The following is a 14,800-nucleotide window of genomic DNA, read 5'->3' on the forward strand; positions in this document are numbered from 1 at the left end:
TGTATGGCTATTTTATACTCACATCAATTGTTCTACTGTGGAGGTTGAACTGGACAAAGCCTCCATCAAATCTCCAAAATGAGGGCCAATCAGATAATTGCACCATAGGCGGAGTATCTTCAGAGAACGGTTATTTTTTATTCCTGATCCCAAAAGGGTGCAAGAACGGTCCGTCAGACTTGTACTCTCCAAGCTAGTGGAAGGAATCAGAATGTTAGAAAATGGTTCCTATGAAACATGTATGAAATAAAGTGTAACTCCAGTTTTTTTTTTATTATTAAATAAATGGGCAGGTTGTGTCCCTGAGCCTGGGATCTGTACGGGGACATGCTCTGCGGCTCTGGCCTGCACGTCCCCCCAGCGGGATCCTTCTCGGTTGGCCACCGCTGTCGTACATGAACACAATGTACCAATTTGGACAGGTGAGAATGTCCTTACAGTTTCCCTTTAAACGCTAAATATTGTAGTGAATTTTTAATCAGAAAGCTGTCATACAGCGCTGGCCTGTAGAGAGTAAGCAGGGTGTGCTAAATTGCGGTGGCAAAGGACAGGATCACTAGCCTACTTGTACACACCACTTGAGATTACATACATAGTTGTAAAAAAAGAAGAGGGGGCACTGTACTATCCCTGGCGAGAGGGCATACGCATCATTGTTATGTAAATGTGCCCACCCCACTACACCCCTGCCTATGTGTCACTCAAAGGGGATGAAACATCTCCCAGAGTGATGTTATGATACCAGAACCGGCCACTCTCCCAGAGTGGGCAGGTTGTATTCAGAGAGACAACCCGCCCACCACCTGAGCCCGCAATTCCCTATGGGAGACATGGTCTGCGGCTCTGGCTGTCGCTCCCGCCCCCCCCCAGAGGGGTCCTTCTCCTGACCCCCCGGGGCGGACCCCACGAACCACCAAAGAATTGTTGGCAATATAAGACTTGGCACGTATGTCCATTCCTGGAAAAAGTGAGAGTGCAGCGTTCCCACCCGTGTTCACCCCACTACACCCCTGCATATACCCCTCGTGTAGCTCGATTTCAGGAGCATCTGATGCAACATCAGTGCGATTATGCAGTTGAGGAGGGGGAAGTGCAGGGGCTGTGCAGAACAAATGTCGCCTCTCATTACTTCGGCACCCCAAGCCACAGCCTTGGTGGTCTTATGAGAAATCTGGCCTTGGTTATACTCACACCAATTCCTCTAATTTACAGTTTGGACCGGACAGAGCTGTCATTAGGTCGCCAAAGTGAGTTCCCTCCAGGGTGTTGTGAGACAGGATAAGTGTTCTCAGGGATTGGTTGTTACTTATTGCAGGTCCTAAATACGAGCATGCCAGATCTGTTAGCCCAGTAGCCGACAACCTACAAGAATAAAAATATAAAACAAATCTGAATAAAGAAGACATTTGATTTTTGAGTGCAGATTTAGTGTGTGAAGTATAGTTGAAATAAACCTCATGAAGTAAACCTCAAAACTTTATAAGACTCTCAGGTTTCAGGTGGCACTAGTAGACAGCACTGCATCCTCACCTAAAGTGTAAAGTCTCCCTAGTGTGTGCCTAGCCTGTACCTTTACCTTGACCCTCTGCTGGTTACGACGCCACCTTGTCTACCATCTGTCCTGACCTTATGTCTGGTTACCAATGCTGCCTTGTCTATGGTGTTTTGTGTGACCACACCTGGCTCTCTCACAGAAGCCTACCTCCTGTCACTCATGGAGGGATAGAGCTTTAAGGGGGTGCTACAGCTTGCACAAAAGTGGTGTGAGTTCTAAAAAAGGCTAAGGTGCAGAATGTAAGCAGCAGACAAAGTCTTTAACAGAGCCTCTAGTATTGAGGATGTTGTGCTGCAGCATGCTGCCAGGTTGCGGTCCATTGGCACACCAGAGTGGGCAGAACAGGGTATGATAGGCTGGGGTCAAGGCAGGCAGCAAGCAAGAGAGGTCAGGAACAAAGGCAGGGGTCAAGAACCAGAAAACCAGGAAACAGAGACTGGTGACACAGGGGTCACCACAGACACAGGGAAACGCAGGAGACACAGAAGGCATGTGAGACACGGGCGTAACTTCAGACACAAGGGAACACTGGTACAGCCCAAGGAAACAGACAGGGAAACAACATACTGGGCAACAAGCGGTTAACACAGGATCTGGACTGGGAAAGCAAACAATTAATAGACAGGTGTATGGGAAATGCTCAGCAGAGTTAGGGGGCTCGGCACTAGTGGAAACACATTGCACGAACACTGTGTGCTGTGTCTGAGTCAGCTTAATAGCCAGGGATGATTAGGAGGATATCTCCTAATTGACCAGCAGAAGGGGGGATACTAACTGAACTTGGAAGAGCAGGGACTCCCGAGGTCAGGCAGCATAAATAATTCCACAATACAAGAGGAAAATGGAAATTATGTGATATTAGATTTTACCTAAAAAAAACTATACAATTTAGGAGGACCTGTATTATAAAAGGTAAGAGGATTTGTGTGGGCATATCCTCCCTCCTTTAACATAAAACCTACGGGATCTTTGCTGTGAAGGGAAACCCTTTTGGGGCTGGGTTATTCTGGAACCTAGAACTGGGCTTTAACCATTTATATTTTATATCATTTCTGTTTAACATGATAAATTATACAGTCACATATGATAAAACAGCTTACTGCAGAAAGCGTATCTTGCAGTTGGGATGTTTTAATGCTTAACCCACAAACCTAAGCCCGTCATCTCCGAAGTTATTGTCGGCAAGTCTGTAAAGAGTGAATATGAAGTACCATATTATCATTCATTATTATCATCATTTCATATTAAATATCATATCATTACTAACACATGTGCAAAAAAAAAAAAACACATTATTCAAACACTTCCTTGTACTGTGATGTTCTCCCTGACAAGGAAAGAAGTAATTCTTTATAGTTAAGCACAGACAGCACAGCACAGGTTATCAACATCCATGCAAAGGATAATATAATTCATGAATGTAGTGCTACAGAAAGCTGCCATGGACTGCAGACATTGTACGGTAGATTGTAAGAGACTGCAGTCATTGTACAACAGATGGTGAGAGACTGTATATATTCAATATTGGGTTTTTGGAGACTGGGGGAAAATATCCATGGCCTGGAGACATGCTTCACAAGATGACTGAAACTTACAGACCCCTTAACAAATCATTTTTTCCGCATCTGTGAGCTCTGTTTGATATTTCTCGCAGTAAAAGATCAGAGGATACAAAGGACAACATAAGACAAGAAAATCGATTAACAGCACATAAAAACTGAAACAGAAACACGTCTATAAATGTTTTGGGCATAGCTAAAAATGAAAAACTCATGATCAGGCAGGTCCTTTATTGCAATAAAATAAATTTACCTACCTGATCACAAATTTTTTTAATACACTCACCTTCACTTCATTGAATGTCCAGGACAAAGTAACTATGCATGAGTGAAAAAGTTTATTTAGTACTGGTGTCATCAGGGGATGTCGGGATACCTGGCATATCCCGACATTGTTTTATAAAGAATGATAGTGAACAGGCAGGTAACTTTGTTTTATTGTGGAAGTGACATCACTGTCTCTGTCACTCCTGGTCTGCCTGCTCACAAATGTTTCAAGTGTAATTATAGCATAAGGAGCATAAGGAGATATGCATTTGGGTTGTACCTTAAGTTATGTATAATGTGTAGAGCAGGTGCAAATTTTTGGATATCCTCACTCTGAAGTTTACATGTGCTTAAACAAAGATCTTTTACTTCTACACAGGACTGTAATATAAAAGACAGCACAGAGCAGTCCAGAGGGGTCAGGTGGACACCAGTAAAGTCAAAATGTCTAAATGATCCGCGACATTCTAAAATCAAATCCTTATTTTGAATCTCCAAAAAACTGAAAAATACACTCAGGAGTCTTCTCTTTCTTAAGGTATAGAATTCTGTAACATATTCCGGAAGCCAGGTGAGGACATGCTTGGCAGCATCAGAAGACAGGTCACCCACATAAGGCTCTAAAATGGTCCTGGTGGAGATATCAGAGAGACCACCAAGGAACGCGAGAAAAAGATCACCACAGGTAGATTTGTAGGACTTGGCTTTTTCAAGTGAACTTTGTAACTTCTGGGGAGAATAATCTATATAATGGACAACAGCAGCTAAAAACTCCTGGGTAAGGAGACGTAAAAAGTTGAAAGATGGCTCAGGGGCACTTGTGGATTCCTTCATCAATGTTGGCAAAAGTTTTGAAGTCATGTTCACGCCAAAATGTGCCAAGGTCTGTTTATCAAATTTAGTAATGTGGTTCATAACTCCATGTTCTGCCATCCACCCAACAGATATCAACAGACTACGAGTGCTAATTTTATCCAGACTGGTATTGGACAGAACATGGGCTATGAATGCTGCAAAGAGTTGTGTCAGTGTCTTGGGTGGTGATGNCATAATTTGGTTATGATTGGTTGGTTGGTCTTTGAAGAACATTGATAGCACGGTGCAGATGATCCAGCAGTATGATGGGTTGTAACAAAAAGTGTAGAGCACATCGTTATCTCTCAAAAAGCTAAAAACCTGGTCTGATAATGCTTTGTTCATGAAGAATCTTTCAATGTAAAGCTGCCTTTCCTTCGGAAGGAATCCAACGATCTCCAGCACTCTTTTGAAGTCACTAATGTCCATTCCTACTAATTTACCTGGTTGGCTGGTGAATAGCGGAGAGCAGCCCTTGAGTAGAGATTGTCTAACCAAACCAACCACAACTGCCCCAACATCTCCTACTTGTTTTATATCATGGCATATCTGGGATGATTTGAAGTTTATTTCATGAACGCTTTCATCCAGCCCATCAAAGATGAAGAGTAGTCTTTCTGGATTCTGTAAAATGTTCCCAAGTTGATCCTCTAGATATGGATATTCCTGAAGGATCACTGACTCCAAACTGATCTTTTCTAGCTTGCTGAGATCCCGGAATCTTAGGAAGAAGATGAAAGAAAACCTCTGACAGAATTTTCCATTTGCCCAGTCACACACCAGCTTCTGTAGTAGTGTTGTCTTCCCTATTCCTGGCACACCCCTCACCATCACTGCATGCGGTGCACATTTTTGCCTATGGCACCAACTGAACAGCCTGTTTGGAGGAACAGTTTCCAGCTCATTTAGTAAGTATTCTTTATGTTTTATTGCTGTCTCTATAAATTGGTGTTCAGATGGTCGATGAATAGAACGGATGTGGTATGCAATCATATCCATGTAACGATCAGAAACATAAAAATCATGATTTTGTCCTGCAAATTCTCAGGGTCTTGGTATATTCTTTTCTAATAGATGTTGTCTGTGATGTTCCTGTATTTCTGTCAAATTAAATGAAGAAAAAAAATTAATAGCAATAAATAATGAATAGCAATACATTTCAAAAAAAGAAAAGATAATTGTTTCAATATATATGCCAACGATTTTTAGCCCTGCAAGGCCAACCTATCACCTTTTTTTGGCCAAGCCAAAACATGCCATAAATGTTAGGATGTTAACATGAGATTACTGGAAATTTCCTATAGGACATGTAATAACTGGTATGCTACACCTGCAAAATTCCATAAATGGTTTCGTGATACCCCAAATATGTGTTAGAAATGTCACCAATAGGCACCATTGAACACATTTGGTAGGAACGCCCATTGATAAAATAATTTTGAAGACAAATTGTCTATATTAGCAAGCAGTTACAGAATATGACATCCCTTTTTCTCAACAAGTACTCCTATTTTTACATTTAGGACCAGTCACTTAAACAGTAGAACTCCTTAGCGTTACATCTCCTGAATGCAGTCCATGATTTGATTGTACTACGTATAGAACACTTCTGCAAAAGTCCCAGTGTAATGTTGAGCCTTCCACCTGTCCACAGTCTCAAAGGATGGGATACTCCATTTCTTGGATGTAATATTCGTTTACATGTACATTAGCCTATGTTGGACATCTTGATGATAATATGCCTCTGTATACAGTGTTATTGAGATGATGTGAAGACTAGAAAAATGTATGTCTGAGAAAGGAGCTATTGTCCGTGAAATGCCTTATATATAGTTCTCTTCACAACATTCTACAAGTAAGTGACAGACCTGATATCTGCTTTACACTAGGTGACAGGACTGGTTTATTTTTATTTAACTTATAGATATACATATATAGTGTTAAAATACCATGTGTTTTTAATGCATATTCAATAAAAGATTTGAATATGTTATCATAAACCAACCTTTCCTAAAACTGCTCACTGAGTGTCTTGTTTCACATGTCACAGGATACAGACTTTACCTTTTGTCTATCAATGTTAGTGCACTGACTTTACTATATTTTACTTACTAACTAATACACAGGACATACGTTTAACATTTATTGGTAAACCTATAAAACTTACCTTTCAGCTCTAAAGTCAGAGGGTGTCCATTTATGTCCAGTAATATCTGTTGCATCACACTGTCCCCTAAACACACGGAAATCACAGAACAAGATAATAAGTGGTCAGTTTTTGTGAATGTCGTTACCTTATACAACCAACAACTGTTGAAAGAAAGAAAGAAAGAAAGAAAGAACGAACGAACGAACGAACGAACGAACGAAAGAAAGAAAGACTAATTTGAACTGTTCTATTTTCTTTCACAGATTAGTGTTTTCTGAACAGTTATCTAGAGGTTTCTGTGCCTCACAACTGTTGCTTCAAGTGTTGTATTCATATTGTTTATGTTTTTCAATTGAAATTATACAATTATACAAAGTTCTACAATTATTTATTGTGTTTTAATTAATTTAATTTTTACATCACAATCCCAGTGCCAGATTATCCAGCAAACCTGGAATGGATTGCCTAAACGTCAAGCAAATGTTTTCAATCCTGGACCAGATCTATTTCAGGTTGGCTAGATCACCCAGGTTCACTAATGAAAGTGCATCTTCTCTAGCCTTGGAGAGCTTTAATAAATCAGGCCCATTGAACAGTTATTTTTCTGTATCAGGAACAGTTTTAATTGCAATCACATAAAAGCTCTGACATATATGCAACGTATAATGAAAATTTTAACAGCAGCACAATGCCATAACATAGAAGCTGCTTGCCATGCTGGGAGTTGTAGTACCCCCATGGTAGACCCCTGGCCTGCTGAATATATAATAATGGATTATTATTGTTTATATAATGTCCAGCATATCTCTGCATACTATTTCTTTATCAATCTTACTCATGTCATGCAACAGGCTTGTACAACGCTGCATAATATGTTGGCGCTTTATAAATACAGTTTAATATTTGAATAATATACCAGCCTTGTCTCTGCAGCCAGCAATACACAGAACATTCATTTACCTAAGTGTATTAGCGGAGGCAGCTCACCATTCACTCCCTGCAGCTTACTTCCGGATAAGAACAACCCAACCCCACACCAGAGGGAAGTCCCAGAATAAACACTGAACGAGTCCCTGACAATCACACAGCCATATATAAAATTTTATTTATTTCTTCTTTCTATAACACATACAAAGACATTATAACTGCAGTCAGCTGGTTGTACGATGTGCTGGAAATGTTACGTGTCATCTGATAAATATTAGAAAGACAGGCATGTAGCTTAGTGACTTTAGGAGTGTAGTCGGAGGTCTGCGTGACTGAGGGAGACAGGATTCAGGCAGTGAGAGGGTTAATAAAAAAGGCCGGGAAGTTAGCACGAAGAGGGAGGTATAGGTGACGTGGAGGGGGTGGAGAATAAAAGGGGTTAAAAGGACAGGAATTTGGGAAGGAGGGATCATTTTAGTGATGACAGGGAGACAGGGAAGGAAAAGTTTTCCCGCCCTCCCTAGCTATTTGGTTAGGAGTTCAGTGAGTATGCTGTGGTGAGGTCCTCGAAGGAAGTTGGTTTGGGTAGTGTTTAAATGGGGGTGGCAGATTCCTGCTTTGGTGTGGAATCCCCAAAAAGTGTTTGTTAAAGTTTTATGGTATTGTGGTTATATGGTGGGACTGTGTTTGGTGGTGATATCGTTCGGAGCTTGGTATGATGCAGCTAGAAGCATACATATCTTGGTGGTGCACATCCCAAAAGGGGCTAATAGAAAGGGGGAACTTTTAGGACCTGTAACCAGATGTTAATGTTTGGGAAAAAGTGTAGGAAAATGTTATTTAAAATATTATTTTATTTTGGTTGGGTTATTTGAATAACATGCCATATTGGGTTTGGTATTGGTGTTTTTGTTATTTGGTATTTACTTTATTTTATTTAAATAGTTAATTTATTAGTGTAAAATAAGGCCTACAGACCATTTAGGCAAAAGTTTGGTGTGGTGTATTTTTTGTTGGGGTGGGAACTGACTGCGGTTCTCAGTTTGTACTTATGTCAAGAAAGTCGGAGATATAAAACAGGTACACATCATTGAGAAATACACATTCCAATCTCATGCTGCCTCTGGTGTGAAAAAAACATTTCTGCCAACCAGATTAGCAATTGTAAAAACATTAGGGGTTTATTTCAACAGTGTTCATATACCAAAAAAAGAGGGACACCATCTTGAGGGGCTGTCCCTTTTCCTACCTTCCAATTGTCCCTGATCTGGAGACAGTCCCTCTTTTTACCTCCCCACTGCCCCCTGCCAGGAGAGACTGTCACCCTTCATACCAACTGTTCCTGCTCTGGAGAGTCCATGCCTATTTTTACCTGTTTCCTGGATTTGCAGGGACTGTCCCTCTTCATACCTCCCAGCTATCCCTGATTTCGATGGACTGTCATACCCAGTGTGTTTTGATGCATACAATATGAGGAAGCCCTCTGTTTTGTTGGGTTCTAACAGGCTGTGAGATGAGAAGTTGATGGAGAAGGATCTGGTTTCTCCTTGCGTAGACAAATGGTTGCCACTGTAATGCAGGGCTGCTGTGATATGTAATCTGGCATCTATTGTTCTTCCTACTTTGGGTGTCACATGATCACTGATGTGATTGACCCTCCCACTGCCTGAGTTCAGTAATGCAGTGTGCAAGCACCTTTGGCTCATACAGCAGATAATCTGTCCTCTACTTTACTTTTATATAGTTATGTATGGTAATGAAACAGGATGTGTGGGAATGATAAGTATGTTTTATTTCGTATAGAAAGTACACAATTAAAAAATAGTAACTGGTTCACCTGACTCATTGGCCATTGACCAGTTATCCTTCTATGAAGCTTTTTACAGTTCTTTTACATTAAACAATCCTCTACATCAGGGGTCGGCAACCTGTGGCTCGCGAGCCACATGCGCCTCTTTGGATGTGAAGCTGCGGCTCTTTAGTTCAGTCCGTCAGAAGCTATTCTATCTCTCAGCCACTATCTATCTGACAGCCTGGCTTTTCACCGAACCCCTCCCCCGTGACACGCGTTCTCACTGTCTTCAGTCTGTCGGAAGCTCTCTAGTGTCACGGGGGAGGGGTGCGGTGAAAAGCCAGGCTGTCAGATAGATAGTGGCTGAGAGATAGAATAGCTTCCGACGGACATTTTCTAATTTGTTATGAAAAACACTACTTATATATGAATAAATAGATATTTTTTCTTATGAATAAATAGATTAGTTTTTTTTATCAAAAAACTTTATTTATGCGAGTACTATTTATTGTTGGCAAGAAAAAATTTTGTGGCTCTTTAAAAACTTCTTGAGTCTTCCGACTCAAAAGGTTGCAGACCCCTGCTCTAGATGTATATTTTCTATTAATAATTTGAAAAATATTTGAAATATTACATTTTCATGTTGTATTTTTCTGCATTGTGCGTTTGCAATGCCAAGTCCATTACGGTGAAGGTTTGCAGTGCTTGAAAGTTGAATGTGTGGATTGTTATACGGATTGTACAAGGCTCATCCTATTAGGAAATGTATGGGCTTCATCATTCGCTTGGGGACATACAAATCTCATCCTCACTGTGAATAAATCTGAATGGAGGGGGAGAATATCTGGGTCTCATCATTACCAGAACATACATGTTTTGTCATCACAGTGAATGTACAAGTCTCATCATCACAGCAAATGTATGACCCATCATGGTGATTGTAATTGCCACGTCTCGGTTATTCAAGTTCATTTATTCAGTTATTAGGTGTGGTTATTAGGTTCAATTAAAAAAACCGAAAGACCTAGTTTATGAGTTCTCAGAATTTTCAACATTCTTCTGTCCTCATGGGGCAGCCCTGGATTAAAATAAAGACTGGAAAACAGAAGATGAAAATGTGAGCGGATAATAAAATATTTTAATAGTTGTCAAAGAGTTAAATAGAACTTATTCTTTCCAACCTGAATCCTGATCTACCCTAACCAACCTCCTCTGTAAATGTATATCCAAGGAGATCCTACAACTACAAGTACAACTGCTGTTTGTTTACAATTAGTGTCTGCCAGTCTTCCTAGCTGCCTACACCTTTGCATTAGTGTTCCAAGGACTTCAATAGACATGCCTACCTTTGTCTCCAAGGGGAAGCGGAAAGATAAGTGCACTTTGTGCCCCATGAAGAGTTCCTTCACAAACTTTTGTCAATCACTCATGTTAGGATTTTTCATCTTTTACTGTCCCCTATGCAAAAGTTGCGGTTTTAGGCTGGGGCAAAACATATAACACTACTGGGGGTGCTTATAGTAGTCAGCCTTATTCATACAATTTAGACTTATTCTCCAAAGAAAGGGAAAACTGTTGCTACAACTACTTAAAAGTATTAGGTGGGTTTGGCTGTTATTTACTTTCCCATCTTTAAAACTTTGAGTAACTGTTGAGTATGATTTCCCTGTCCACAGGGGAACAATGGTGTGGTGCAGTTTAACTTCAGAAAAAAACAGTGTTGTCTCCCAGCTCATAGAAAAACAAAAACTGCTGTGTTATTGCCAGTGACAAACTATCACACATGTATTTTTTTATATATATAATATATATATATTATTATTATACAGTATTTATATAGCACCATCATCTTATGCAGCGCTGTACAAAGTTCATAGTCATGTCACTAACTGTCCCTCAAAGGAGCTCACAATCTAATGTCCCTACTATAGTCATATGTGGTTAATATAGTCTAAGGTCAATTTTTTTTTTTTAGGGGGAAGCCGATTAACTTAACTGCATGTTTTTGGGAGGAAACCCACCCAGACACGGGGAGAACCTGCAAACTCCATGCAGATAGTGTCCTGGGTGGGATTTGAACCCAGGACCTAGCGCTGCAAAGGCTGGAGTGCTAACCCCTGAGCCACCATGCTGCTGTAATGTAAAAATACATCATCTCATTGTGTTTTTTTGGTCCACATACCTGTTTTGGGACCAAGTTTGGTGATTTCAGGATGAGATTCCGGAGGTGAGGGGTTGCAGCACCCGTAAAGCTGGTATTGCTCAGCTTCAGATGTGTGAGATTCGTTTTGTTGCTCAGAATTACCAGTAATGGAAGATATTTATCTTGTAGCACAATATCCTGTAGCCTGTCCGAGAAGGAGAAAAGTGTCATTCCCTCCATAAATTCTTTCATTTGCACATTTTTGTATACATTTATTAAATGCATAAGCATGCCTTCATTTTTTCCCTTCATTTCCTTCCACTTTCTCCTTATCGCCTTTTTTCCCTTTTTTCTGTACCTTTCCTTACCCTTCTTTTTTCTTTTTTACTTGATCACTTCTATTCTTAAATTTTTCCACTTTTTCCTCTCTTCTCCTTTTCATTTTTCTCTTACCCATTCCTTTATTTCTTTCCAATTTCTTCGCTCCCTTTCTCCCTACCTTCCCTTACACTTTCTTTCTTCTATCTTTATGTGAAGGTATAAAAAATACGAAAGATCCGAGAGGTCCTGGTTATAGATTGGTGCACAGCCAAGCCAGCTACACAATGGAGTTTCGAATTTGTAAAGTTTAGTTCCCAATAACTGATACCAATCAACATTGACTGCCTAATGAATTTGTCTTATAAAATTTGGCTTTAGTTGAGATTTAAAGTTGTTCATATTGATCCTAGTAAAGAGTATAAAAGGAAAATTATTATGACAGCTGCACTGAAAGTCTGTTGATTTCAATATTACTTTCAATTTTTACTTTGCTGCTGTTTAATGTTGGCCTATTGGCAGTCACATAAAATGTATATATCTGGCAGAAACTCCAGTTTTTACATTGTGAATAAAGATATACATTTAATAATGTATGGGAAATATATATTTTTACAACCCATATGGCATCTGAGTATTGCGTATTTATGTTTCTCTCTTTTCCTTTTTTGGATATGTGGTTCAATAGTGTTTACATTTGAGAAATGAGGAGGTATTAAAATAAATGTAACTTTTTTTTAGTATTTAATGACACAACTAGGCATCAATAATACTTTACAATAAACACTCAGTTAGGTTTTAGTATTGAAATATATAAATTGGGCCTTGGTACCAGTAACTCTGATTCTAGAGCTCTGTATAGAGAAGTTATACTGACATTAATTGTTCTATTGTGCAGTTTGGATTGGACTGACTAGCATAAAAGGGACTTACTAGGGAACTTAAATATTCAAGGCTAGAATTATTGAACACATTGGGTCTGATTTATTAAAGCTCTCCATGACTGGAGAAGTAAGACTATAATGGGAGAACATGGGTGATGCAGCAAAGGGATAACAGTAGCACAGAAGTTTTGTATTGAGCAGCACTGATGGTAGCCTGGCTCTCATTAGGGCCCAACCTTGCCAACCCCAACAAGCAATATTTGTACCATCATCTTTCTATTGGAAGTTGACTCAGACTTTTTCTAAAGTGGAGGTATAGGTGAATTCTGTAGTTGGAGACCCCAAAACCAAGGTTCCTTGTGTGCATAATATTAGTTTACTTTGGACCTGGGAACATCCTTTTTTGGATGTGGGATTTAATCTTCATTTTGTCTTTATTCTAGGTTGTAAACATGCATGTACAGCAATACATTACGTAAATATGGTATTACATACACAGTCTCTGCTTTCTACTTTTCCAAGCTACCCAATAAATATAATTTTATTTCTACGTCTCACAATGCCAGTCTATGAGTCACTATGTTCACTGAAAACAACCCACTCTGTGTATGGCTAAGACAGGGGTAGGCAAACTCCGGCCTTTAGGCCAGATACAGCCTAGCCAGCAGTCCGTTCTAGCCTAACGCCCCCTGGTCGATCCGGCCTAATCCTGGCCAGCAGGGGTCGGCAATCCCCCGGCTCATGAGCCTCCTTGTTATGCCTCCCTTCCCTATTTCCGGGGCCGACGTTAACACTTCCCGGGAAAGGGGACATTCCCCCTCCTCCGTATGCATTGCAGAGGTGAGGGATTTCCCTTCAGGGGCGTTCCTGTGGGGAGTGGAGCCATCAGTGCAGGACTCGAGAGAGAGTCCTGCATAGTGTGCCTTCGTAACCTCCTAAAATGGCCTAGTAGCCAAAAAAGTTTGCCGACCCCTGGGCTAAGATTTTATCTCAGCAAATAAAAACCGCAATATCTACTTGTTCTGTAATTTTGTATAGGAGATTTAGAATACAGATGTTTTATGTTAGATATTTCTGACTTACCGCCATTATATTTTGAAGGCGTTTGACCCAGGCACATTCTTTTAATAAATGCAATTAGGACAGATGTTTGTCTTAACATAATATTAGGCAGCATGGTGTCAGTTACTGTATAAATCCTCACTGTGAGTTTTTCACAAACAAAGCAAACAAACTTTATAGAGCCTAGACATCATTAACTTCTGGAGCAAGCTGTGCTTTCATATGCAAAGAAACAACTGCAGAGTTTGCCTTGGTCATTAAAGCACAGGAGCAGCAGGGAAGCCCGTTCGTATCTAGGAGTCGTCTGTGTCCGATGTCCTTAACTTGGGGACTACCTGTACCCTTAACTTGGGGACCACCTTTCAGGAAATTTTATTTTAAAGTATAATATAATATAATAGTATGAGTATAATAAAGTTTGAAACACAAAATCATGTCAAAATAATATATAATAATTAAATAAATAAATAAAATGTATTATTACATTTAATAATAAACTTTGATATGATTTTGTATTTTAAACTTTAGTATACTCATACTATTATATTTTACTGTAAAATAAATCTTCATGAAAGACAATGTACTGCTTTTAAACAAATACATTCAGAGTATTGCATTCAATACAGTCATTTTGTATTGAATGCAATACAAAATAATTTGAAATTCCCACCACACCCCTAGCAGCGGCTATACGCACTACATCATCCGGAACTCCCGGGGAATGTTAGCGCACTCGGCTGGGGACAGATTGAGGAGGAGGACGCGGCCAGAAGATGGCAGGACACTGGAGGATGCCGATGGGAACAGATAAGGCTTTTTACTTTTTAAGCTACCCCGAGTTTGGCTCGGGAGTTAGCGCTTTCAGCATGTTTTTTTTACCCCAAGTCACACTCAGGCTTACTGCTCGGGAGGTTAAGATGCTCACATTTGGCCTTTCTTGGTTCCATTTTCATAATTGTTAAATTCAAGTACTGATAGGATTATGAATTGTCTGGTAGCATTTGGATTATCATTTGCTGAAACATAATAAAACAATCATTAGCATAGTGTTAGTCATGCAAAACGTCAGTGGGCAGGACATGCCACAGCTGTGTGAATGAGCAATAATGATGCTGTGATACGGTCCCCTACAGAGACAGCCATGGAATGTACCCCAGGCAAGGTGGCATCGGAAGTAAGCTCTTCGGGGCAGGATCCTCTCCTCCTGTATCACTGTCTGTGTTAGTCTGTCATTTGCAAGCCCTATTTAATGTACAGCGCTGCGTAATATGTTGGCGCTATATAAATCC

At 40.0% G+C, this 14,800-nt stretch overlaps 1 protein-coding gene across 1 annotated transcript in view; it reads right to left on the reverse strand.

Moving 5' to 3' along the window:
* LOC140332787 (NACHT, LRR and PYD domains-containing protein 3-like) overlaps positions 1–7,716 on the reverse strand; it is an 18,651-nt gene extending 10,935 nt beyond the window's left edge. Inside the window, exons 1-6 of the mRNA XM_072413981.1 lie at positions 7,346–7,716; positions 6,404–6,469; positions 3,662–5,336; positions 2,707–2,742; positions 1,192–1,362; positions 23–193 (exon numbers count right to left, since the gene is read on the reverse strand). Coding sequence (XP_072270082.1) covers positions 23–193; positions 1,192–1,362; positions 2,707–2,742; positions 3,662–5,235 — 1,952 coding nt within the window. The 5' untranslated portion in view covers positions 5,236–5,336; positions 6,404–6,469; positions 7,346–7,716. The remainder of the gene's footprint in view (positions 1–22; positions 194–1,191; positions 1,363–2,706; positions 2,743–3,661; positions 5,337–6,403; positions 6,470–7,345) is intronic.
* Between the last annotated feature and the right edge of the window lie 7,084 nt (positions 7,717–14,800).

This window comes from Pyxicephalus adspersus, chromosome 6, assembly GCF_032062135.1.
Source record: "Pyxicephalus adspersus chromosome 6, UCB_Pads_2.0, whole genome shotgun sequence".
NCBI lineage: Eukaryota > Metazoa > Chordata > Amphibia > Anura > Pyxicephalidae > Pyxicephalus > Pyxicephalus adspersus.